Source organism: Montipora foliosa, chromosome 6 (genome assembly GCF_036669935.1).
Source record: "Montipora foliosa isolate CH-2021 chromosome 6, ASM3666993v2, whole genome shotgun sequence".
NCBI classification, from domain to species: domain Eukaryota; kingdom Metazoa; phylum Cnidaria; class Anthozoa; order Scleractinia; family Acroporidae; genus Montipora; species Montipora foliosa.
The window spans coordinates 58,758,584-58,783,741 of NC_090874.1; the positions used below are offsets into that span (position 1 = coordinate 58,758,584).

A 25,158-nucleotide genomic window follows, 5' to 3' on the forward strand; every position below is an offset into this window, starting at 1 on the left:
AAACCGTGGCATGGAATTCATTGCTTTCCTGAGATATCTTTATATTTTTCCACTTTCATTTTGAACTGTAAACAAAATCATTAAATTATAATATTGGATGACCAGTCGCTGTAAATTAAAGTATGTCAGCTAAATGAAAATGTAAGAGATGTGCCAATAAACAAGGCTCTATCAGTAGCCAGTTTGAGATCTGGATTTTTTCAGGTTCAAAGGCGGGAAAATGGTGGTGTTTCCAAGTTGAAATGAAAAACATACAACTGACAACAATATAACAACACAAGTTTCCGGGCACACAATTTCTCCTGATAGTCAACTCTCATCTTCAAATGTCCAGTGGAAATGGTAATCGCCTCTAAATAAAGATGGTGAGGTACAATGTATACTGAACCTTCAACCACGGACGTTTTTCCTTTCAAAAAAAATATATTAGTTCAAGAAGGATAATCATGGATATAGTATTGACTAATTTTATAAATTAGTGGATTGTAATACATATGTTTTAGAACAGGATAAAGAAAGAAGGATCAGTTCAGCAGTTCGAGGTTCCCGAACAAACAAAGTAACCAGCCATGGGGTAGAAACGTAGAACTTCGCATTACACTCTAACATAGATGCCAAGTTGTAGGGAGAGGCTCGCTGGAGATTTAATGGAGCGCCTATAATCCGAGCGAGCGCCAAAGGTGCGAACTTTTCTTGGGGGTCCGAGGACATCCCCCCCCCCCCCCCCACAAGGAAAAATGTTAAATCTGAGTTCTCCTAGAACACTTTTCCTGCATTCTGAGGTAATTTAATGACACATTTTACCAAGTCACTTCGGGTAAACAAACACGAGCAGTGAGAAGAAAAGGGCTCTTCGGTCTAGAATTTCTTGATTTCTCGTCAATTTGCTGCTGATTTCTCGTCGATTTCACGATTTCTTAGATCATGAACAGTTTTACGTTTGTGGAACAATAATTTTATATGATATATGTATGACAAAATTTGTTAACCCAAGCTCAGCTGGAGATTTTGCTTGCTCGGCTGGAGAGCTGCAGATTGAGTCTGAAAGCTGGAGTCTCCAGCCGAAAGCTGGAGACTTGGCATATATGCTCTAATCAGTTAAGTCTGTTCAAATACAAGTGCTACACAGCCAACGTTTGCAAAAACGTAATCCTTCCTTGTACTTGTACATGTTCATTGCCGTGACATTAATTCAGTTCCCACAGCCTCAGTGTTCCCGTCTGACCTTGTAGCTCAGTTGGTAGAGCAGCGGTGATCCAACCCGAAGGTTGTGGGTTCAATTCCCACCCTGGTCAGAGTTTTTCTCTGTCCTTGTGTGGGTTCATTTCCATCAGTAGGATTAATGCTCACATGGTTCATATGGGGTAGAAACTTTGCACTTCAAATTACACTCTAATCAGTTAAGTCTGTTAAAATATAAGTGCTACACAGCCAACGTTTGCAAAAACGAAATCCTTCCTTGTAACAAGCCATATATCATATGTATAGGCGTTTTAATGTAAGCTTTACCAATATTTACCTATTAAGTCGGATCATTTGAGATTTATGGTCAAACGAGCACGTACAGTATACCGAGTACGACCAAACCTTTCTTTTTTCATGAATCTAGAAGTGATCGCAAAATTTTCGCAACTTGTGTTCAACCAAAAGGCAAAAGAAAAAAAGGGAACGATCAACAAAACTTTGAGTCAAAAACACAACATTAAAGATATCAGGGAGATCGCAATTACAGATGGTCAGCATAACATGATCAGAAGATCGATCGTGTCATTAATTAAGTTAGCTTACATTTGTTGACCTTTAATCTTTGCCTGTACGTCTTAAAATATTGTGGAATAGGCAAAATGTCTACAATTTCTGAAATCATTTATGCATGAATCCCTCGCGACAAACAAATTGCATTGTTTATTACTCTTCGATCGCGTTACTAATTATAAAAAGAACAGTGTCTCCCAAGAATTTGAGAACATGGCAACAAAAATATAAGAAATATAAAGAAACAGTTCTCTTGGACAGAATAGTCCCTTTTGACGCTAACAAAATGGCAGATATTTACCTCTCATCAACTCCTTAACATCGTTGCTAAGTCCGCCATTGCGAAGAATTGTTTTGGTGGGGTGTCAGTTATATGTGTACTCCCCCCACCCCCGCACACATATCACTAGTGATATGTGTACCCCAGGTAGGGATACAAAAAAATACTGAAGCTTTGTATCCGGGCCTCGAAAGGCTTGAAGGAAAACATGGAGAAAGTATCCTAAACAATCTTAAAAGCTAACCTTAGGCCTAAAAACTTTTGTTTAGACCTAATTAGGCCTAAGGATAGCTTTTAAGAATGTTTAGGATACTTTCTGTATTGGTGAAACAATGACCTGCAACCTGTGACCTGCAACCTGCGACCTGCGACCTGCAGATTAGACCCGCTGTATTTACAAACTTCGGACTCACGAGTCGTGTCTTTACAGTTTACACCTAAAAATTTCAGGATTTCCTTAGAGGGGAAAAAATAATCATGTATAGAAATAAACAGTTAATTTTTTTTACAAAAATGTTGACGGTTTTGTCTTCATTTTGTTTACTGCTTCCCAAAATTTTAACCCTGGCTGTACGGCTAGGATTTGAGAAAAAGGCCTTTAAAATATCTATTTTCATATTTATGACCAGCCTTTAAAAATAAGCTAATCGCTGTTTCGGTTGAGTAAATTTTCGGGTCTTTCGAGAAGCGGGCCCCTGGATCTCATTTCGGTGCCAAAAATGTTCCCTGTATCTTCCAAAAAGACATGCCTCATTCAGTATAAAAACATCGGATTTGTTTTGAGAATGTCCGGCTTTTTGGGACCTCCAACCTATTCTGGCTAATGTCGGGTGCCAACCTCGTTCCCAGGGCTTTTCTCCGCCGAGGAGAAGGGAAAAAGCCCTGGGAACGAGGTTGGTCGGGTGCCACAAATATTTAATTACCAAAGTATTAAAAAAAACTGTTTGGAGACGATGTTTTTTCGGGGTTAAGTTTGTTTATTGATACCTCTTGCAGATAGACTGAATTGAAGACACGGTGAAAAAAAACAAAAAAAAACAAGAATAAATACAATTAGTTAAATATAAAATACTTAAATACAATACACTAGGTTCCCTTGGTGGGCCATTGCCTTTAGGTCTTGTCCATATAGGTGGTTTTCACATGACATCATCGCCGCCATGTTGGTGGACGAAAACAAAAGATCGCTTATTAGCTTTTTTTGTTCGTCCACCAACAATTCTACATTATGGCATTGTTATCTGTGTCTCTAGAGATTGGTTGCAAACCACCAATGGGTTTGACACAAAGTTCCCGAAGCGATTGGTATTAACACTCAGCCTCAGTGGCAAGCTGTACTGTAAATTGGATTTTTCAAGGCGGCTATGAACACAGTTACACACCGCCTTGTGTTTGTGTGTGGATAAATTCTGAAGTAATTTACTACATGTCCTTCTTTCGGTGACGTGAGGATAGAGATCCCAGCCAAGGCGCCGCAAGGTGTCACAATACGGTATCTGGGGGAGAATTATGGACAGCGCGCCCTTATGTGCATTTGTACAGACTCTGAGAGATACTGTGGTTGGTCAGCTGGGGAAGGTGACGCAGGCGTATTCTAGGATGTATCTGGGCAGGGAACAATATACAATACAATATCGTGCGGGGCTAACATACAGCCTGCGATTGGCTTTCTTAATAAGGTAATCACAGAGCGTATTCCACGTCAAGTCATGTGAAATGAGCACACCGAGAAATTTAGATGGCTCAACCTAGCGTAATGTGAAGTGCTAGGTTCTACTCCATATGAACTATGGGAGCGTTAGCCCTACTAATGTGTTAATAAGTACCACCCATAGAAAATCCGAGTATCTCGAGATGCGCAGGACGTATGCGCAATAACAATAGTAGGCACCGTCCTTAACAAAAAGACAAAAGAATAATTTGTTGGTGGCCATTTTTGCATTTGATCAATAGGCCATAGTAAAAGTCACCCGTAGCCCCTTGACTATGATCAATAGTTAAATTCTTCTTGTTAAATCAGGGTTGTCCATTATATGGTCAAAAGTCGTCGCTGGTCGAAGGAGACTTCTCCAGATGTACCTATAATGAACGGGCACTCATGATCAGTGTGTCTTCATAGATCTGTTATGATCAATTTATCGTAGCTACTGTAACTTGGTGTCCAACAACTCAGCCATCCAGCGTTTGTGAAACTTGTTGTAGTTTAAAAGTAACTCCTCTTTCTGTTTTTCGATTGACTTCGAACTTCTGTCTGCACTGATTGGTGCCAATTCGGTCACTGCCTCGTCTGCAGCCCGCTTTTTCTTCAATACTGAAACAAAAAATATTGAAGGTTCAACAGAAAAGAACTCGATCTTAATTATGATGTGATGATCATCATCAGTGATGATGACGTTGAAGATGACGATTACGATATTCAGGATGACGATAATGATGATGATGATGATGATGATACTGAAGATGATTAAAATGGGTTGTATTATGACAATAATAGTTGCGTACGCTAGGGGACGTACGCAAGACAACGTCCACGTAATTGATAAAGGTTTAATCAGAAAAACAATGGCTTTGCAAGCGTTGCACGTACTATCGTCTTTGATACGCTTTTTTGCAGTCCCCCAATGCAACGTTGTGAAATGACCAAAAAAGGGTTCTTTGGAGGCACAAGCACTTGTAAGTATATCAGCGATTCTCCATCTTTTAACACACTCTTTTTACCGTTCTTTGACACACTTCTATTAATAAACCCGGTCACGATTCATCACCCAGGTATTTAGTATGGTGTACACTATAAAGATATGACTCAGTTCGTACCGCCATGTTTTTTACGTCGATATGAAATTTCCCACAGAAGTCCAACCAACAAAAGGCCACCCACAACGCCAACACCAATCCTGATCACTTTATTGAAGAGACTCTCCTGATAGAAAAGACGCTCAACTTCTTTTACAGCGTAGTCTTTTTCATTGTTCGAACTCTGTGGACGAAATGTTTTCAAAGTCAACGTCAACTTATAAGTCACTTAGTTAAAAAAAATACATGACGATTCAAAACTTTTAACTAGTTGTAAACGATTCAGGAAGAGCAAATGACCAAATGAACTATCCGGTTTCCTAGTTGGCCTCCATGTTAGGGACATTTCGATTCTAGGACAAGGACGAGGACTAGAACAAGTTTTGACTGTCCGTTTTTAGCGAAAATACCTAAAAAATTTCTAGCTCGCGGACGATTTATCTTACTCTTAGCAATATAGGTTGCTCAGTTATTCTTATGGCTGGTAACTGAACCTTTTTGCTGATCGAAAAATGCCAACACTGCTACCGTGTTGTTGACTTGTTTTCACACGACGTCATTTTTGCAAAACCTCGTACTAAAATGACGACGGTATTTCCCGATAGAGAAGAAGTTTAGCCACTGGACAGTCTGATATACATGCATTGTAAAATTAAGGAAACCTTGTTGATTCGCGATTTAAAACCAGCGCTTAATGAAAATGTTGGCAGTTAGAAACTTCTTCTCTACTAGCCATTTATATTTTTTCAAGCAGATTTAACTAGGTCTGTTTATTTTCATTTATTTTTTCATTGTCATTACTTTCCTTATTTGGTATTAGTCTTCGTGTTTAAATTCAATTGTACCTTAGGTAACCGTTACTTGGAGCATACGAAACGTCAAGTTCATAAAAAGTTTTACAACATGCGCTGTCTCGTTATGTTTATAACTGCAGTTTGTTTGTTTGTTATTTTAAATCAATTATGTTGAGAAATAGGTGGTTTGCAACCAATCTCTAGGGACGCAGATAACAATGCTGCGATGTACAATAGACCATATTCGTATTCTCAGTATTGGACTGGAACTAGCTTGCAATGGAGGCTAATGCGGGGAAATCTTTTCAAATGCAAATACTTTTTAATATATTCCCCTGCGTAAGCCTCCATTGCAAGGTAGTTCCAGTCCAATACTGGGAATACGAATATGGTCTATTGATGGTTTGCATCTGACGTCACGGCAGCAATGTTGGTGTACATGCAGAACAATGCAGTAAAATTCCTGTTGGGAATTTGACTCTATTCTTATGCAAAACTTGTGGAGCCATTTTTTATTGTTTTTTTATACACCAACATGGCCGTCTTATCACGTGGATGCAAACCAAGAATCGCTGGCGGACGAACAAAAGGAGCCAATGAGAGATCTTTTGTTTTCGTCTACCAACATGGCGGGGATGAAGTAACCTGAAAACCACTTATATTCAGACAAGCTGCGTTCGCAGGCTACGAACTGACTTTAAAAACGAAAATAAATTATTTAGTGGCCACGTACAAGGGCACGATAAAAAGAAAGCAACCAAATAAATCATTCACAACCCGAAACAAATGTTTGCGGGATCAAGCGTGGAAGGAGGTTATATTTTTGGCTGGTTGAGAGTTTCAACCTCGTCTCCATGGTCCTCTCGGCTGGCCGCGACCAACCGGTATGTTGAGAGCCGAAAATACCCTGGGGACGAAATTGCGAAAATTTTGGCCAGTCACGGCACTCATCGGACCGTTCTTATACGTTAAACAATGAACTTAACCTTAAGAGGTTTGAGATGCTTGGCAATGTGCTCAAAGATTTCATGGTTGTAGTTGTCCATATATCGGCGTACACACTTTGTGGTGTTGGGTGATCCAGTAGGTAACACCAGACCATATGTTATTTGGTGTTCAATGGTGCGCTCCACTCGGATGTTGCCACCCTCCAGTATTTTGGAAAATCTTGTCACTGCATAGTTGTCAATTAAAATGCCGTCCACATCCTGGTCGATCAAAGCCTTAGTCATTTGAACAGGCATACCAAAGGCTGTTTAATGAAAAAAAGTGAGTAAATGATACAAGGACACGTTTCGCAAACATTACTGCACACTTTGAAAGCCATTTTTACCGTTTTCAAATTGATTTAATGCCAACTGAAAAGGGTAATAGATCAATGGCCAAATTAACGGAAAACGGTATTATTTGCCCCCAAAGGGTTGTGCTCACGCTTTCCTCCCCGTTAAAGTTGTAGTAAATTAATTAATGATTTCATTAATATCCATTTCCCTCCTAAGAGTGGCACTTAGCTATAGCAACTTTATTCGTCAATGGGGATCTTCTAGGGAGTAAAGATCAAATGTGAAAAAAAAAGAATAAAAGAACAGTGAACTAAGGATGGGTTTTCGAAAAAAAAAAAATTCCGAAAACGAACGTAATTTTGAAAAGGTGACCTACAATACGAACGAACTCTGACGAAATTCTTTGACTTTTTTGTTTTAGATAGTTAATCACTTTATTAATTAGTGTGTGATAAGTCTTATTTCAACTGTTATCGTTTAGGTTAATAAAAAATATAAATAACTTAATTAAAATTTAAGATCATTTTAATTTAGAGTAACTTAGTCTTGGTATTTCGGATAAGTTGTAAATTTCAACAGCCAGTGAGTCACTTACACCAGGTGTATAGTTTTCTTTAATTATGTACTAACTAGCACTCTCTACTTTTACTTCTCGGTTTTTGTATGTTGCGGGTACGAAAGGCTTTGTAAAAAAATTATTTAGAACAAATTTGTGACACCTTTTCCTTATTTAGAAATAATTAAAACTGCCCGAAAATTTATTTATAAATAAGACGCAAAATTTGTCGCATGATATGTAAAGAATTATTTTAGGCACATCCTGACTTATAAATAATTTTGATCGCGAAATGAATTATTAACTTCTTACTTACCGAGCGCGAGGGCCGTACTGGGGAATATTGGCCCGAGGTCGTGGCAGTACGTACAAAAAGGACCGAGGGCCAATATTCCCCAGTACGGCTCGAGCTAGCTCGGCTAGTAAGTAGTTTATTATATGGTTTTTTAATTATCTTTTGTTTTGTTTTTGCAAGCCCGTAATCGGCCCGTGGGCATTACGGGAGAATAATGCCCTACAATTCAGTCACAATTAGCCAATCAGAGCGCGCGTTACATCGGCTACAAACACAAGCCATATAATAATTAACAATTATTCCATGAGCGCGAGTTGGATATGAGATGATAGATAGCCAACGAGGCGCGTAGCGCCGAGTTGGCTATAATCATCTCATATCCAACAAGCGCGAGTGGAATAATTGTTTTATTAAAAACGCCCCCAAAATATAGAAAAGTAGACTACAATAAAAATAAAAAGGCCCAAAAAAATCACGCATATGCTTGCCGTGTTTGTAAATCATGATATAATGGCTCATAACCCATGATGGCTTAGCCAATCAAAACTCTCGAATTGCATTATCCAATGATCCAGTTTTTAATAAATATAAATAATGAATTACACAACTTCAATTATTTATAAATCAATGAAGGGGTAGTTTCTAAAGAAACTGTGGTGCTGCGTCGGTGGGGAAGTAGTATACAAAAATTTGGTTTTATCAACGGAGTTGATAATGTAAATTTGCCACCGTTAGAATCTCTGTACGGTGGCAAATTTACATTATCAACTCCGTTGATAAAACCAAATTTTTATTTATAAATCAGTCTGTCTCTAAAATATTTATTTACGCTATTTACGCTTGGACAATAAAGGATGAGGGGATGAGGGGAGAGAATGCATCCTCATACCCCATGATAGTTTTCTTTTTCAATCTATTTTAAAGCTTCGCGCTATGCTTTGAAAGTTATTTTGGTCGCGTGCTCACGGTCACGAGGCCAGTAACACCAAGGAGGTGTCTTCCTTAAAATAGCAGCGTAACATGACAACGGGCTAAATTAAGATTTTTTTAGATTGAAAAAAACTATCATTGGAAGAGTCCCATGTATGGTGGATGTGTTCTCTCCCATAATCCTCTTTTGGCTTGAAATAGTCTGGATTTGAATTCGCAGGAAACTTGTGAGTCGCGTACGGTTTTCGCGCCAAAACCAACCCAAAATCGAACGGATACTGTTCCAGTTATTTCACAAGTAAATTTAGTCTCTTAATTCCTCACATTCTAAGAGCGGAAGGAAAAATAAACTTAATGCTATTCCATTCATTCTGCAAAAAACATTCCATGTAATCTTATTCCGGAATAGTATCCAACTGAAAAAAAAATTGCGCGCACCCTTCATTGAAGCTAGACTGCGTTTTCCGATGGATTACAGTTAGTACCTTGCATATCAAAGTTTAGACTAACTCCAAGCCTGAACTCCTCGCTGCCATTGACTGCGCCAATCTGCAAATTACATTTGATTACCGAGAGAGTAAGTTTATAAAATAGCTTTTGTTTCTACAGTTTTCTAATGGCTGGTCACACGTCAATTTTAAGACATTTTTCCCCCCGGCATGGTTTAGATGGGGTTGAAAACACGTTGCACAGAATGTTGCACAAGAAGGTTTGTTTTGAACGTACCTTTGCGCTGTGAATGTTGAAATACGGCTGAGTTGTCGCTGTCACGGTAGCGGTTACCAACGCAGTAAATATGGCTATGAGAGTAATACCGGTGATTATCCAGAAGAAACAGAACAGTCGGCCGGGTACAGACTTAGGTGATCTGTCACCATATCTGATAAAAAAAGGTAGAAATAAAAAATAATACAATCAGGCGACTCTGCGATCAGCACATAAAATAGTTGATAATAACTTGCATCATTTGCATAACGAACTGAGCCCCTTGAGGCTGCAAGCCAAGAAGCTTGCTCGCAGGCAACCCATGCAGCTGCTGAACACTTACCCAACTGTTGTCATGGTAACAAAAGCCCACCAGAACCCGTCCCAGACTCCACGGTAAAATATCTTGGAGAATTCGCTTGAGAGGAAGAGAGATTCCTTGAAAAGAAAACGAAGATATGGCGCTTAATGCTAAATCCGTTCGCTCGAATTAGGGTTTTAACAAATCCGATTTAGGCTTAATAGACATGCAAAGCGAAGGATATGATATGAGGTCGAGTGCATTTTAAAATGTTCTTCCTTTGCATATCGGTATGTAAAGACCTCTGTACAATTTCAATAGGTATTACCAATAACCAGACACTGAGTCCAGATGACGCTGCTGCTGCCAGAATGAAAATGAGGAATGGCCAGGCATGAAGTATCGTGTCCACAAGGTTCTGCGTCCTCGTTTTCTGTCCAAAAAAACAAAACAAAAACAAAACAATTCCATTACATTCAATTCTAAAACGAAGGCTTTTTTGCAGAATACCAGTTATATTAGAAGCCGCAGTTCTTCTCGGTGGGGGGAGGGGGGTAGGGGGGTGGGGGTGCGCACCCTCTGCATCCTCCCCCTAGATCCGCCCCTGCAGTGTAACCTTCTAACTAGCTAGCTCAACTGTATGAAAAGATTCTATGGATCTTTTACAAAGCATCTTTAAGAAAGACGGTAAGAACCGCGCTGAGAGCTTATTCCCAAAAGAAGATTGGACAGAGTAGATCAACTAGTTTACCTTACGTTCATCGTTAAATAACAACATGACCCTAGGCGCTGACACCACAGTAACAAAAGGCTGATCTTTGTACAAATCCTTGTCCATCTTTGAAACGTAAACTGGAAACGTGAAATCGTACATTTGCTCAGAAAAATGGTCTTCAGCTTCTCGATTGCTCTTCAGAAACGTTCCATACACAATTTGGCTTCCATTGCAACAGTGGCGAACAAGTCTCTGAACGACAGCTGTTTAAAAGCAAAGAGAACGATACTGACCGCATTGAATTCTTACGTTATCGACGGTGCCTACTAATTCAAAGGTATTTTTGCGCGGTTTATGAACATGCGGGGAAACCAGATGAAAATTGGGGTAACCACGCAATTTTCAAAGATAATTAATCAACAGTATTTGAGAAAATCTTTAAAATACAAGGTGATTTAAACTTCCTTTTCCAAATTGAAAGTCAATTATCTCCGAAAAATACATGGTTGCCCCCAATTTTCTCTTTAAATACCAAGAGCACTTGCTAAGTTATGCTTTCTCTACGTATAGTTTTAAACCATGCAAAAATCTATTAGTAAACATCACCCATAGGAAACCCGAGTATCTCGAGATGCGTAGAACGTACGCGCAATAACAAAATTAATAGTGGGTATAGTCCTTAATGAGGTTTCAACAGCTACCCAGTATCTCGTATCATAAACGTTGTGAACCTTCTTTTTACAAACGCTCAAACCATGGTGAATTTGACTCAATAAGATATAAATGCCAAACCAGGAACTCATCACCTTGACTTTCGCGTGAAGTCATGCACGCCCTGTTTGTGTAAACACAGTATATCTGTCAACGGTTTCTTTCGTCTATACCGCAAATATAGCGGGTAATGACGTAAGAAGGTTGACAAACTTGATTTAAGGGCTGAGCTTAGCTCCCGCGGGTCGCCCATAGCTTGATGGTAGAGCAGCCGAACTAGTAATCGAAAGGTCGTCAAGGTTTATCGCCAAGGTTTATCGCCAAGTACTCCGGTTTCCCCTCTCCTCAAAAATCAACATTTGACTTGATTTGCGTTATTTGTTAATTTCAGTTTACAATGTCTTCAATTAGTGCTCCAGCGCTAGTACGACTAGACAAATAAAGTTCCTTTCCTCTCCTTTTTTCCCACGTGCAGCAAAACCTGGCAATATTCTCGAGAAAGGCTCATTTTATATTTTAGAATTTAGTTAGTAAGGAATATTTACTTACTTGGAAATATCCCTTGGACAGCAAAACCACGTTTCTTGCCAATCTTTGGCCCTAAAATGGTCGAATAAGGCTCGTTGAGGCTCCAAGATACCGAAAGAGGCATCCCCTTACTGCAACGTTCATCAAGCGAATGAGAAGTAAGATTTTTGAAGGTTGGTGTTATTCGGCCATATACCTTAGGTATGTACATTTTCCTAATGCTGATGAAAATGTCATCGTCTGTCAGGTTTGCGTTTTTGTCCCACGAAACGAAGAGTGCATGCGTTTTTGAAGTTGCTGAGATCATTGAGATTACAATGAGCAGCCACATTCTTGCATGAAGGCTCCTAGAAGAGAATTTAAAATGCATACATTAGCCTCATAAGAGCTGAGAAAACGCACTAAAGAATCCACCATTCATTACATTTTCGATAGCAATGAGAGACTGAAGCTGATAGTCAATTGTTGCATGGTTTTGGTTATGACGTCATCGCATGACCGTCCGATTTTTAAGGTCGCACTGCTGGAACTCCCGTTGTTTGGCGGGAAATTGCATGGCCAGGGTACTGCATTTGACACTGCGTTTAATTTAAAACCAGCTAACATTTTGAAAACAACGTACTACGAGGAAAGAAGAAAAAGAGAGGAAGAGAAAAATATAACCAGTAACGCGAGGCGAAGGGTAAGCGATGCTCAACATTAGAGAGAGCGACTTAGAGCATGAAAAAGCAAATGAAATATCAGCGAGTCAGACAAACAACGAGAGAGAAAGAAAGAAAGAAAGAGTCCGAATAAAAAGACGGCACTATATTGACGAGAAGCTGAAGAAACAGTAAGCACAAGGAAGAGAAAACAGGCTGAAGGCGAAGCACGCAAGAAGAAGAGAAAGAAGCCGAGGAAGGAGAAGAAGAGAAATTTTCAATGAAGAACACCCTAAAGCTGAGAGAAATAGAGCGAGAGAAGAATACACCAGAAGAATCTTGCTCAGGTTTTTTCGCCAAGTTTAGATATTCTCCTTAATCCTTCTCTTCCAGAATGGCTCTTCAGCTCTTCCCCCTTTCCTCCCTTTTATCATTCCCATTTTTTCTGTAGTAATATATGCAGCTGCATACATTAAAGAATTCAGTTTAGTGATGTTGTGCGTCTGAATCCTTTTGACCGCTCCATTGATTTTTCCAACTTCTGCTTTCAGCTTCGTTCTTTCGCATGACTTCAGTGATGGTAATCCTATTCTCTGTTCTAGTTGTATAATCTCTAGGATCCTGTCGCAAAGGGCTTTCAGTTCTGGGCTGATCTCTTCTTGTAATTCTTCAGCAGCTGAGTGAAAACTCTGGGTTCCTCTTCACATTGGTGTTCTTCTTGGGTATCAGATGTTGTTGCATGGTCTGGCGTATCTGTGGTAAGAATTTCCGTAGTTTCAGTCTCCTGATGTTCATAGTCTGGTGTATCAGTGGCATGGAGCTCTGTAGTTTCAATCTCATGATGTTCATGTCTTACTCGTATGGCTATTTCCTCTAGATCCACAGTCTCTAGCCACTTCTTGTTCGTAATCTAGCGTACTTGATCAGCCAATCTCTGCTCGGTGACTTTTGTCAGTTCTTTGTTGATGTTACGGGCTTTCCACAGGTCTAGCAATCTTTTTCTGTACCCTCGCCTCTCTGGTTCACTCCTGATTCAACATTCAAACAACCGTTTGTTATCCTCCTTTGATCATCCTAATCTCTTCTGTCGTTGTTCAGCAGTAGCAGGATGACGACGAAGATTGACAACTGTAATGCGTTACTTTATGGTCTCCATAAGTACTTAATAGAAAAGCTACAGAGCGTGCAAAACTCTGCCGCTCGAGTCATTGCGAGAGTTGATAAATATGAGCACATTACACCCGTTCTTCAGGAGCTTCATTGGCTGACTATAGAATATAGAGTATTATTTAAGACCAATTTACTAACATTTAAATGTTTACATGATTCTGCGCCATGTTATTTGCAAGAACTTTGCCCGTCAGATCGTTGCGCTCTTCTTCTGCTCCGTTGAAGCTCGAACCTGTTAAGTACAATATGATGAATTATGGTCTCAGGTCTTTTGCAGTGCACGCGCCTCTAATGTGGAATGAGTTACCAGAAAATGTACGTTTGTCTGATAGTTTATCGCTTTAAATTTAAACTCTAGGCTAAAGACGCACTTTTAATTTTTAAGCAGGCATTTGAGTTTTAGCTATTTATTTATTTATTTATTTAATGTAATTTTTTCTTTCTTTCGTTTATTTGGTATTTTTTTCTTTAATTTATTCTTATTGTAAATTAGGTTATTTGCTATTTTAAACTTATGTAAAGCGCTTGTTTTTATAAGCGCTATATATTATTATGCAGTATGTTGTACGTAAGTATGCTTACAGATATAAGTAGGAAAAGGCACTATTGTGTAACAATCGCTACTGTTAAACCTATTTACAAACCAATTGGTGATAACTAACGAACCAACATTTGAGAAAGGAACAAGAGTTTATATTCCTTAATTAATAACTCGTCGAGACCTTGAATGACCTTGCTATGTTTAGGGTGTACGATAAAACTGCCTTCTGCATATTAAACAAAACCTGGTTCCCTCTATCCAAACCTAAACACTTCCTAACTTTCTCCGCCGTCTCCACAGAGTAGCCTCCTAGTACATCAACTATCACATTAAGCTGTGTGATAGTGTGGCCGGGGAGCTGTTGGCGCATCTCCCATCTCAGCGGCGCATACTTGTCAGTTTTCTCCTGTTCCTTCTGTTCTCTGTTGGCAACCCAAGGGCAGCTCATCTCAATAAGGATCACCTTCTTCTCCTTTCTGTCCACAATTCTCGCATCAATTCTGTTAGCCCTGACTTCCGTATTTTCAGCGAATACTGGCACATCCCAGTACGCGCACGCTCGGACATTCTTGTACTCGGGTTTAGGTGAGACTGGAGAGTACCAAGGGGGGATACTCTGGACAAGATCTAAGTCTTTCAGGAACTCGAAGAAGAGGATTTTCAAAGCTGCATTGTGTCTCTGCATGTACTTAGTCTGTGCCAAGGCACCACATCCGCTAATCACGTGGGCCAAAGATTCAGGCTCTTTTCCACACATACGACACGTAGCATCCGAGGTGGTCAGCGTTATTATTATTATTATTATTATTATTATTATTATTATCATTATAATAACTAGCGGCGGCAAATTGTACGCGCTGAAGTCTCCTCAAGAGGAAACCAGGGAGCGGATAGAAAAAGTGTCGTCACAGTGCGCGAATTTCTTGATTTATGGATGTCTGCGTCGTATCCACAGAATCAAGGGCAGCGTTGTTGCCCATAGACTACCATGGTGTATGATCCGTTTTGCTACCTCTCGTTCACTCTCGTCAGCATTCCACTTACTCATGGTAATTATTAGTTTACAGAATTTTTCGATGTCCGAGTGCATGCATTCTAACTGTTTTTCGATCTTAGCTTTTTCCGAGGAAAAGGCAAAGTGATCCTCCGACCGGCTCAGTCAAGAAGCGATTGCACTACTACTTCTCATGACGAGGATATTTATCTGCAGCAACACATGGGAGACAATGATAAGCATGAGCGGACACTCAAAAGTCACTTGCTGGGTTCCCGCCAACAAATAGGAAGAAGGTATTCGTAAATATCCGTGCAATCGACTCGAATCTTTTTTGTGAACTCTTGGACGGCCGAAGATTTTAATCGCAAGCGAGTGAGAGAGTTAAAATCTCCTATCGACAATGATATCATTCATTGTTTGAATTACTTGGTCTAAACGTACCCTCAAAACATTTTCTAGCAAATCACACTTTCAGTTTTGTTCACTTTTTATGGTTGGCCTTAGCTGGAGGACACATATAACCAGGGCAGGATCAAGTAGCGAGAAGAACATGAATTTTAGTTTACCTACACGTAACCAGCCTCGAGGCTTATAATAACAGCAATTTTTAATATATTTAGCATTACTCGGGACTTTCACGAGATAAATCTCATGATGTTTTGGAGAGTTTTTTTAGCCCAGCGCCTCTAAGCAGTTTACTTTCGATATCCAATTATCGCTTCCACCTTTTAAACGAATAATGCATTTTAAAAGGGTTTTAAAAGCAAAAAAAAAGCCCATTTCATTTCAATATAACCATTAATAAGACTTTCTATCCCTGATATCTTTTGATTGTTTTTAATGCCTGTATCATGTCATTTGCAATCGATTTCAAATTTTTTTTTTCGCTGTGACCGTTCGTCTGGTGATCAATACCTGCTATTTCCTAACTCAAACACGCAGCGTGGAGAGCCATTAAATTGTGTATAATAAGAGGATGATTATTATGCTCAGCGAATATTTCGTCAAATGCAAGAGAAAGAAGCCAAAGGCTCCTCAAAAAATTAAAAGAACTTTACAGTAGCAGACGTCGGAAAACCTTTGAGGTATTCCCCTGGATCCACAAGAGTTCAATGTCTGATATTATCATATCTGGCAATTTGACACTACGGTTTGCAAACGGAGTTGAATTGGGTGCATTTCCACCCTTTCCCAGACATTTCCTTTTATGAACAAATCCGACAAACAAGGTTTTCTCGTAAGAATTATCTTGATGAGGAAGAAAATGACTGACTACGAAAATTAAAAAAAGAAAAATAGTCGGGATATTTGACTATTTCTTCATCAGGTCCGTGCAGGGTCCTCACAACATCGTACGTAGCCGCAATTGGCTGGTGTCGTACATCAATATCCTTTGCACTTGGCATTCGTTCAAGTTAAGGGTAACCCACTGGCAGAATTTCAGCTGGAGGTTGTCAAACGAACAAAGACTCACCTTATCTTTTTTTGCTAAACTTATTGAATTATCTGAGGAAGAACAGTTTTCATGTATCTCTCGCGTTCGCTAGTTGCAGTGCCGTCGATATTTACATTACAAACTGATTAATCTCAGGTGTTATTGCGATTTTCGTAAATGCGCATGCGTTTAATAAACTGACAAGTGTTATCATAATTAAATATTTAGACCGACAGACAATTTTTTGACGATCTCAGATAAAGCTTTTAAGGAAGCCGAGAGACCAAGACAAAGGCTTAACGAAAAAAAAGCTATCATTAAAGTCTAACTTGCCAATTCTGAAGAATGAGACTCAGTGCGAAGTTTGTTTAAAATCTTGAAAAGGAGACCCTTTTTGCGATTCGGGTAATTATACAAGATAGACAAAAGGCTTTTTCAAGGGATTATCGGATCAAACATTGTAAACATTAAGCCAGTCGAGTCAAAATATCACTTAAGGGAGGATATGCCGGCATAGTCCAAAGTGCTTTCACATCAGTTGGACTAAGTATATTGCAGAAAGATAAGCCTCAAAACTCTATGCAAAACATTGATGGATTTACAAGCCAACAAAATAATCTCTATGTTTTCTTAAAAAGCCCCAAACATTATGAGTATTTTTGAATCGTCGAAAGAAACTGGCTTTAGAATTCGGAGAAATAAGTTTGCGCGGATAAATTGACAGTGGCAGAAACACGACCATCCCTTGCAGAAACAACGCCACTCGCTAATTTTTAATCATGGCTCAAAATAACGATCTCCGGCATATTTTGTAAGTGATTTTCAAGGCAGTAAATCCTCTTTTGTAATCATCACAAATAGCTAAAGACAATACAGCACATCGTATAGAGTTTTGTTGGAAATTAATTTGCCGCCTGTATATCGAAGCATGGTTTACATCTTTCCAACCCAATGATTTCATCGGTGCAATTCACACCCAAATTTGATTTATAAATCGTTTCTTTTTTTTAATATTTCCACATAGACAAAATAAGATAGACGAGAATTCTGACAGGAAACAATAAATTACGCCCCTATCACTTAAACGCTTCTGCATTTGAATAACTTTGCTGCAGGTGTTGATTTGTAAAACACGAAATGTTGCGAGAAAAAAAACAACAAAACGTTTTTCATTCTCTCCTAACTGAAATTTTGATGTATTTTCTTTTTCGTACCGCGTAAATTTGTTCTATTAATCGGCTTCCGTCACTATGAAAATGTTATCAGGTTTGGAAGCCTTTGAGTACTAGTTGGTCGCCCTCGCAACTTACATTTTTCTCCAGGTCTCCAAAACTTTATTGATTATTGATACAAGAGGACACAGCGGTGAGCTTGAATTGTAGCACAGGCGTTTTTGAACAACTAAAGGCAACCTTTCACGAAAACGCCGAAAAACAGGTGTATCCTTCAGTCGATTTTCTATTTTGGGAAGACGCCAGGACGGCGTGTTTTACGTGTACAAGAATTAATAACAATATTCCATGGCTTATCCAAAATTGAAAACCTCATGCAGAAATTACGTTACGGTACAAGTTTTTTTTCATTTATCTGACCGAGTGACAAGAATATAACTGGCCATGGTAATCACAACGGAAGCAGGTCGACGAGGAAGGGTGGCCAAAAGCATATAAAGGGCAGTTACTATAATCTCTATACCAGAAAGTCTTCGAAGAAGGTTATCGAAGGGAAAATCTTGACTAAAGGACGCATTACTTCATCTGCAAAAGATGACATTAGGGAAACTTAAGGCGCCTTGAGCACCAAGCACAATGGGCCTTTTGCAAGTTAGTGATCACATGGTACAAAAACCGCCATACTGGGACGCAAATTGCCCACCGGGACATCTAAAACAATGAAAATTTAAATTACCTTGCTTCGTTTAAGATGTTCCAGTGCGCAATTTGCGTTCCAGTATGGCGGTTTTTGTACCATGTGGTCACTAACCTGCAAAGGGCCCATTTGTGTAATTTTGATTCAATTTTGATTTTTCTTTGTATGATATTCATTATCATAATCTAAAACGAAGGAAAATCAAAATTGAACTGGCTTAAAGCATTTTGAACCAGGCAAAAACCTGAACCACAACATATGTGTTTTTTGAAGTCAGTTATGATGTTTTTTAAGCCTCTGCCTTTCCTACATCTTCGTTCCCCGGTGAAATTTGTTATGAGATCACAATGTATGAAGTTTTCTCTTCAATTTGGCAGTTAGTAATCGATCATTAATGACCAAAGGAGGTTGTAAACATTTTCAGTAAGCTACGTAATAAATTTATCAGAGGCGTTGATTAGGAACAACGACCAGGTATAAGGCCATCCCCGTTTTTTCTCCGTTTTCTCCGACCGACCCAAACTTTTGGCATTTTCAAAAGAAAAAAAAAAAAAAGGGCTAGCGACGTTTTTAAGCCATTTTATGTAGCACATGAGTTTCGGTGGTTGATCCTTTTCCCCACGCTGTCTTAATTTTGCAACAACCTTCACCAACTTTTCCGCCATATTGATTTTGGGTTCATGTCTTGTTGTTTTCTTGGCTCCACAGCTATTATGCTGGGGTACCAGGGCTCCGATTCCGAGAATGCTTCTGATTTTTTTTAGGCTTTTTATTTTTCAATCCGACCGACCAACCCGATATCAGGAAACGCATTTGACGGTAAACGAAATAAAAAAAGGGGATGGCCTTACCCGGAAAAAAGTTTTCTAGTTCGTTTGTTTGGGAGCAGGGTTACCGCTACACTCGCCGACTTCCACCTAGTATGTGGCCCTGGTGTAATGTCTTTTATGCTTATTTAACTCCTTTCGTGGTGAAGCAATCTCTTAACAATCTCCATAAGAATTACCGGCAACACCCAATCGCCCCTTGAAGACAGTTTCAGGCCTCAAAGCAGGGTTAAAACCGAATGTTGAAGACTCAAACTCGAAGCGATCCAGCGATCGAGCGAGGTTCTTCTCACGTGACCCTCTTCCCGCCATAAGTAACTTATGCTACTTTATGTAATAAATCTATTTCTAACACCGGGTTCGATTCTTGAGTTTGTGGGTCAGTGGTTGAGGTCGCATTAGAGAGTTAACACTAGTGCTAATGGCCTTATTCGCGCGGCGGCCATATTGGCCATAGACAATATATTTCATACCCCGAGCCTGAGTTGAAATGTTTGAAAACGAGTTTCGGTGGGCAAAAAAGCAAACGTTTTCAATCCCCCGGGACTCAACATGGCGGCTAAGTTAAGACCCATTCAACGTTCCTTTGTTCAGTGTTCCCATAGGAATTCCAAACAAGTTAAGCTCCTCATGTAACAAAGTATTACACGAGGAGCTTAACTTGGGTCAGGAATGTGGGTCCCCGCTGTTTAGGTAAAAAAAAAATTGAGTCTGCCTTTTGGTTGAGCGTCGAGGGTAGAGGGTTGCATGTCGAGGGTGAGGGTAATATGTCGAGGGTCCAAAAAAAAAAAAAAAAATCAATAATTAAATAAGAAATATTAAAGTATAAAAGAAATAAAAATAAAAATAAAAATAAAAGATATAAATATAAACAAAATAAGAAATATAAATAAATATTAAAGTTAAAAATGAAGTAGAAATAATAAGTTAATAATTAAATAATAGTTAATAATAACACCGGGAATGCTAGTATTCTACGCAACATTTTTTGGGCATGTCTTTGGGGGAGCGTTGCGTGACATCCTAGTTAACTGCGTGATAGATCGAAAGAAAGAACAGATTACTGCACCATTTCGGAGGGCGAAAAACGAAATTATTCTGTAAAATTGGGCAAAACACCCGACTGCTGTAAAATATTGACTGCACAGTTTAATGGCCTTTATTGCGTGGCCTCAAGCGTTAAAATCAGACGAAAAACATATTTTCTTCCTGGCACTGCACGGCGCACCGCGGTGTCATGGTACTCTTTCCATTCTGTCAATCACACATGGAAATCATATGAAAGGTTTAGGATACTTACCTTCATACGGATCCTGTTTTTGAAGTGTGTCTGCTTCCTGACTTTAGGTTATTTTCGAAATGTCTTTGTCGGAAAACTCACCTGAGCCCGGCACCAGTAGTGGTGCACGTGCTCTCACGTATTGAGAAGTCGTGCAAGGAATATCTGCGCCTTTGGACAATGACTTTTGGTATCGTTACCAAAAGCAAGACATCGAGGAGGCCACACGGATTGCCTTGGCGGCGTCGCTTATTTCTTTTATACTTTAATATTTCTCATTTAATTATTGATTTGTTATTTTTATTTTTTTTGGACCCTCGACATATTACCCTCACCCTCGACACGTAACCCTCTACCCCCGAAGCTCGACCAAAAGGCACACTCAAATTACCAAAATCTCAGTGGAAGTTTTAACAAGACTCACACTAAAAAGGCAGAGCGAGAGACAAAGGGAGAGAGAGAGGTGTTACTCTCGACACATCTGTTGGGCCGACTTCGTCATAAAATTCTCATGACGACAAATATGTCAAAGTACTTTAAATTAATTTTGAGGGACGTGTCAAAATAGTCCAGAGGCACAATTAATCAGTCTGAAATATTTTCTAAAACACGGTTTACAACGGCCAGCATCATGCAATTAAAAAATGGAAAATTATTTCTTTATTCTCTTTATTTCAAATTAATTTAAACACAGGCAAATTATATTAACTTTCAGGCTACCGAGATGCAACTTGTTTTGCTCGGCACACACTTTTCTCAACAGCAACGGTGAATTGGTTCTTTTCTGATTTTAAAGCAATCCATTTTTAAGTTTTATACTTATGGAACTCGATAACTGAGGAATAAAACTCAACAGCTATTACCGTCCTTCGAACATCTGCTTCCCTAATTCTTCGGTTAAACATGAAACGTTAGTGATGTATTGGTACATTTGTTAAAAATACAAACAAATTATTTCTTAACTGTCAGGCTACCAAGATGCAACTTGTTTTGCCTGGCGTACACTTTTCTCAACAGCAACGGTGAATTGGTTCTTTTCTGATTTTAAAGCAAACCATTTTTATGTTTTATACTTATGGAACTCGATAAATTAGGAATAAAACTCAACAGCTATTACCGTCCTTCGAACATCTGCTTCCCTAATTCTCCGGTTAAACATGAAACGTTAGTGATGTATTGGTGTATTTGTTAATTTAAACACAGGCAAATTATTTCTTAACTTTCAGGCTGCCGAGATGCAACTTGTTTTGCCTGGCATACACTTTTCTCAACGCAACGGTGAATTGGTAATTTTCTGATTTTAAAGCAAACCATTTTTATGTTTTATACTTCTGGAACTCGATAACTGAGGAATAAAACTCAACAGCTATTACCGTCCTTCGAACATCTGCATCCCTAATTCTTCGGTTAAACATGAAACGTTAGTGATGTATTGGTGTATTTGGGCATACACGTTTCTCAACAGCAACGGTGAATTGGTTCTTTTGTGATTTTAAAGCAAACCATTTTTATGTTTTATACTTATGGAACTCGATAACTGAGGAATAAAACTCAACAGCTATTACCGTCCTTCGAACATCTGCTTCCCTAATTCTTCGGTTAAACATGAAACGTTAGTGATGTATTGGTACATTTGTTAAAAATACAAACAAATTATTTCTTAACTGTCAGGCTACCAAGATGCAACTTGTTTTGCCTGGCGTACACTTTTCTCAACAGCAACGGTGACTTGGTTCTTTTCTGATTTTAAAGCAAACCATTTTTATGTTTTATACTTATGGAACTCAATAACTGAGGAATAAAACTCAACAGCTATTACACCTTCGAACATCTGCTTTCCTAATTCTCCGGTTAAACATGAAACATTAGTGATGTATTGGTATATTTGTTAATTTAAACACAGTCAAATTATTTTGTCAGTTAACGTTCAGGCTACCGAGATGCAACTTGTCACAGGGAGGCACATTCAATAGTAATCACAGACTTATCAATTTCCTGCTATCATGATATCCTGATATCATGAAATTGAACCTAACAGCAATTATTTTACCTCAATGTTTGAGCGTGAGCCTGTATACCGGGAAGGCTTCCAGCACCGAATTTCCCGACGTCAACATAGTTTACTGCCTCCACATGGAGGCAGTGTGGCCGAGTGGTTAGGGCGCTTGCCTTGAGATCCGGAGACCCCGGGTTTAAGACCTGCTCTGACCACTCTTTGAATTTGTTCCTGGTAGTCCCTGGTTCAACTTGCCAGCTGTACTTGTAAATAGCCAACTGGTTTGCCTCCGGCCAGTTGGGATTCTTTCGTTGATTGTGTTTCATTGGCCCTGGAAAGCCCCTATGGGGAGCGGTCAATTAAGTATGTATGTATGCAACTCGTTTGAAAACATCTGAATACAGAAATCCATGACATTCAAACGACGACTTCTCAATTAACCCCCCCACAGAGGCCAACCAAAGTTATTCCGTAAGCTTCGTCCAAGTTTTTACCAGAATTTCCATAGAAATCCATACAACGAAAAATGGTTTTGTGTCCCAGCACTAACCGCTACTGTCGATGCGCGCAAACGAGCTGAAATAGTTTTGTGTTCCCCAAAAAATTCATCTCGCCCCTAAATATGGTCATTCAATAAAAAATTAACTACTTTTTTCCGCTTAACGTAAGTTCACAGTGCAATCTGATCGATCCTGAATGCTTTAACACTTTTCTGAATACGAAAAACCTTTTGTGTTATGTTTTTAGCCTTTGTTGATGGATATCTATACCGTCAGGAGACGTCCAGACGAGAATTCCGGAGTCGGCTTAAGCTCCTCATGCTGTGTTTCTCTCAAGTGTCACCTCAACCAGTCTCTGGCTCAGAGAGCTTTTTCTCCGAGTACTCTGTTCTTTCCCTCCACGGATTTCATCCCTCTTGCTATGATCCTCCTCCTCCAGGGGTTCATGGGATTTCAATTGATTTACAAATGTCTATAGATTTAGCCTGCATGACAGGCGCTTTATGAGCCAAGCGGGGCGAACGCGATATTTCGCGCGGATCGCGACACGAGCGCGAAGCGCGAGACGAGGGGGAGAGAAAAGTGTCTCTCCCCCTCGTCTCGCGCTTCGCACTCGTGTCGCGCTCCGCGCGAAATATCGCGTTCGCCCCGCTTGGCTCATAAAGCGCCTGTCATGCAGACTACTATAGATTGAACTGGTGCTCGGCAAGATGGCTATAGACTTGAATTAATGCCGAAAGCAATCATTAAAATTACTGAATGTGTTTGACCATAGTTAATAGAGGTGTGAATGGTCATGAAACGCGAGAAGTTTCTTTGTTGTAGGTTTTTGTTCTCTTTTTTGGCCTTGACCGTGCACAAAACACAATAATTGTTTACTCCGTACTGAGGAACTAAACCAATAGAAACGTGTTGATTACGTAGTTCATGCATAGTGTATGAACGCAAAACAAAAGATTGTGCACGGTCGTGGACTTTCCAACCTAAATCTTGGCATCTTTGTTTGCCCCTTTGATGTTTGCCAAGCTTCCAAACCATTCCCCTCTATTAACTATGGTTTGACCAAGGTATAGATGGCCAATCTATTGCCATGCGCTTGTTCAGAATGCTAAAATTTTTATTCTTCCTTGACCGTTCTATTATCAGGAGACCGTGCGTAGGAACGAAAAAACAAAAACAGAAAAAGGCCGTTCCGGTTCGGTGGCGCTATGACGTCAAGTTAGTTTCTTGTGATTGGTCATCGGGCTCCTGCGGGAGTAATCATTCACGGGAAATTCAATCTAAATATAAATCGTTCTGCCAAAACGCCGTGCTATTGTTCGTTTCCAAGCATGGGCTCCAGCGATTATATTTTTTAAGTATGAAAGTTATTTCTTTTTTTATTCTGCAGAACAAAAGGTGATGGCTTTTTAGAGGCCTTTTGAGAGGTAAAGCCGAAAAAGAACCGACCCAGGACATTCTAAACAGCTATAAGCGAATTAAATACGCCGCAAAACGAGAAATATAGTGATTAACGACAGCGATATTTAACAAGAATTGTTTTAGTATAATTACATAGCTTATTATTTAAAAATTACGCATTTTCTTCAAAACCGAGAGCAATTTCTTCGTCTGTCACCTCGAAGAAACGGCTTGCGGACATTAAAAAAAACCCAAAAAAGTGCAACCAATCAGCGCAGAAATTTTTCGATAGAGTGAGTTTCAATTGAGTGTCGTAAAACCAAAACCAAAGTAATTACTTTGGCTAATCAACATGGACGGAGACAATCCAGTAAACCAATCGAAACTCGAAGTAATTACACGAAGCCGATACAAGGCGTTGGAAAATATGCACGCGCTAGCCACGATTGGTTGAAAAATTGGCGCGAGAACTTTGAACCAATCACTGAGTGAAATAATGCAAAACCAAAGCAATTCGCTAATTAATCTCGACACTCAATTGTTACTCTAATCACCTATGTAATTATACTAATTATCGATTATTCTGTTTTCTTAAACAAAGATAACTAAAAGGCGTGACTGTCAGGACAAGGCCTACACTCGTAAAAATATTCAGCGATACTACACACCAAAATATCTAACAAGATAATCAATTATGCACTGCGAAAATAAATTGTATTGCATTGCCAACTAACATGTCAGGTGGATGAAAACCAAGAATACGCTTATGTGTGCCAGTGACGACAAGCCGCTAAAGTCTTCTAAGTTTTAGCCCAGTCTTGGTAAGATGGGAATTTCAACAACTGGGCATCAGCAT

General features: G+C 39.4%; 2 protein-coding genes and 1 long non-coding RNA gene across 6 annotated transcripts in view; 1 reads left to right on the top strand and 2 right to left on the bottom strand.

Moving 5' to 3' along the window:
- LOC138007940 (echinoderm microtubule-associated protein-like 2) overlaps positions 1-2,195 on the bottom strand; it is a 28,702-nt gene extending 26,507 nt beyond the window's left edge. For all 3 annotated transcript variants that reach the window (XR_011124138.1, XM_068855074.1, XM_068855073.1), the window contains exons 1-2: positions 2,057-2,195; positions 1-65 (exon numbers count right to left, since the gene is read on the bottom strand). The exon at positions 1-65 is cut by the window's left edge and continues 169 nt beyond it. Coding sequence is in view for 2 of the 3 variants with exons in the window: in XM_068855074.1 (XP_068711175.1) it covers positions 1-21 (21 nt within the window). In the remaining variant the exon portion in view is untranslated. The remainder of the gene's footprint in view (positions 66-2,056) is intronic.
- An 807-nt stretch (positions 2,196-3,002) lies between these two features.
- On the bottom strand, positions 3,003-22,759 carry LOC138007943 (uncharacterized). 2 transcript variants are annotated; one of them, XM_068855079.1, is made up of 10 exons: positions 22,456-22,759; positions 11,668-11,993; positions 10,444-10,670; positions 10,021-10,125; positions 9,735-9,829; positions 9,413-9,566; positions 9,172-9,235; positions 6,609-6,874; positions 4,850-5,012; positions 3,003-4,346 (listed from the first exon to the last, which is right to left on the bottom strand). In XM_068855079.1, the coding sequence occupies exons 1-10, from the start codon at positions 22,725-22,727 to the stop codon at positions 4,180-4,182; spliced, it is 1,839 nt and encodes a 612-aa protein (XP_068711180.1). In that variant the 5' UTR covers positions 22,728-22,759; the 3' UTR covers positions 3,003-4,179. The 2 variants fall into 2 exon arrangements, with proteins under 2 accessions (XP_068711180.1, XP_068711181.1); XM_068855080.1 differs by lacking the exon at positions 22,456-22,759 and adding an exon at positions 16,470-16,594.
- LOC138007944 (uncharacterized) lies at positions 14,791-23,397 on the top strand. The gene is made up of 3 exons (XR_011124140.1): positions 14,791-15,047; positions 15,115-15,288; positions 23,149-23,397. It is a non-coding gene; the product is annotated as an uncharacterized lncRNA (long non-coding RNA).
- Positions 23,398-25,158: the final 1,761 nt, after the last annotated feature.

Excerpts from the sequence above, each read along its gene's own strand:
- LOC138007943 (XM_068855079.1), bottom strand. The coding sequence starts at position 22,727 with ATGAAACACAATCAACGAAAGAATCCCAACTGGCCGGAGGCAAACCAG. Across the intron at positions 11,994-22,455 it reads GCTCACGCTCAAACATTGAG|GAGCCTTCATGCAAGAATGT; the intron begins GTAAAATAATTG and ends ATTCTCTTCTAG. Across the intron at positions 6,875-9,171 it reads TCTAAACTTTGATATGCAAG|CCTTTGGTATGCCTGTTCAA; the intron begins GTACTAACTGTA and ends TTCATTAAACAG.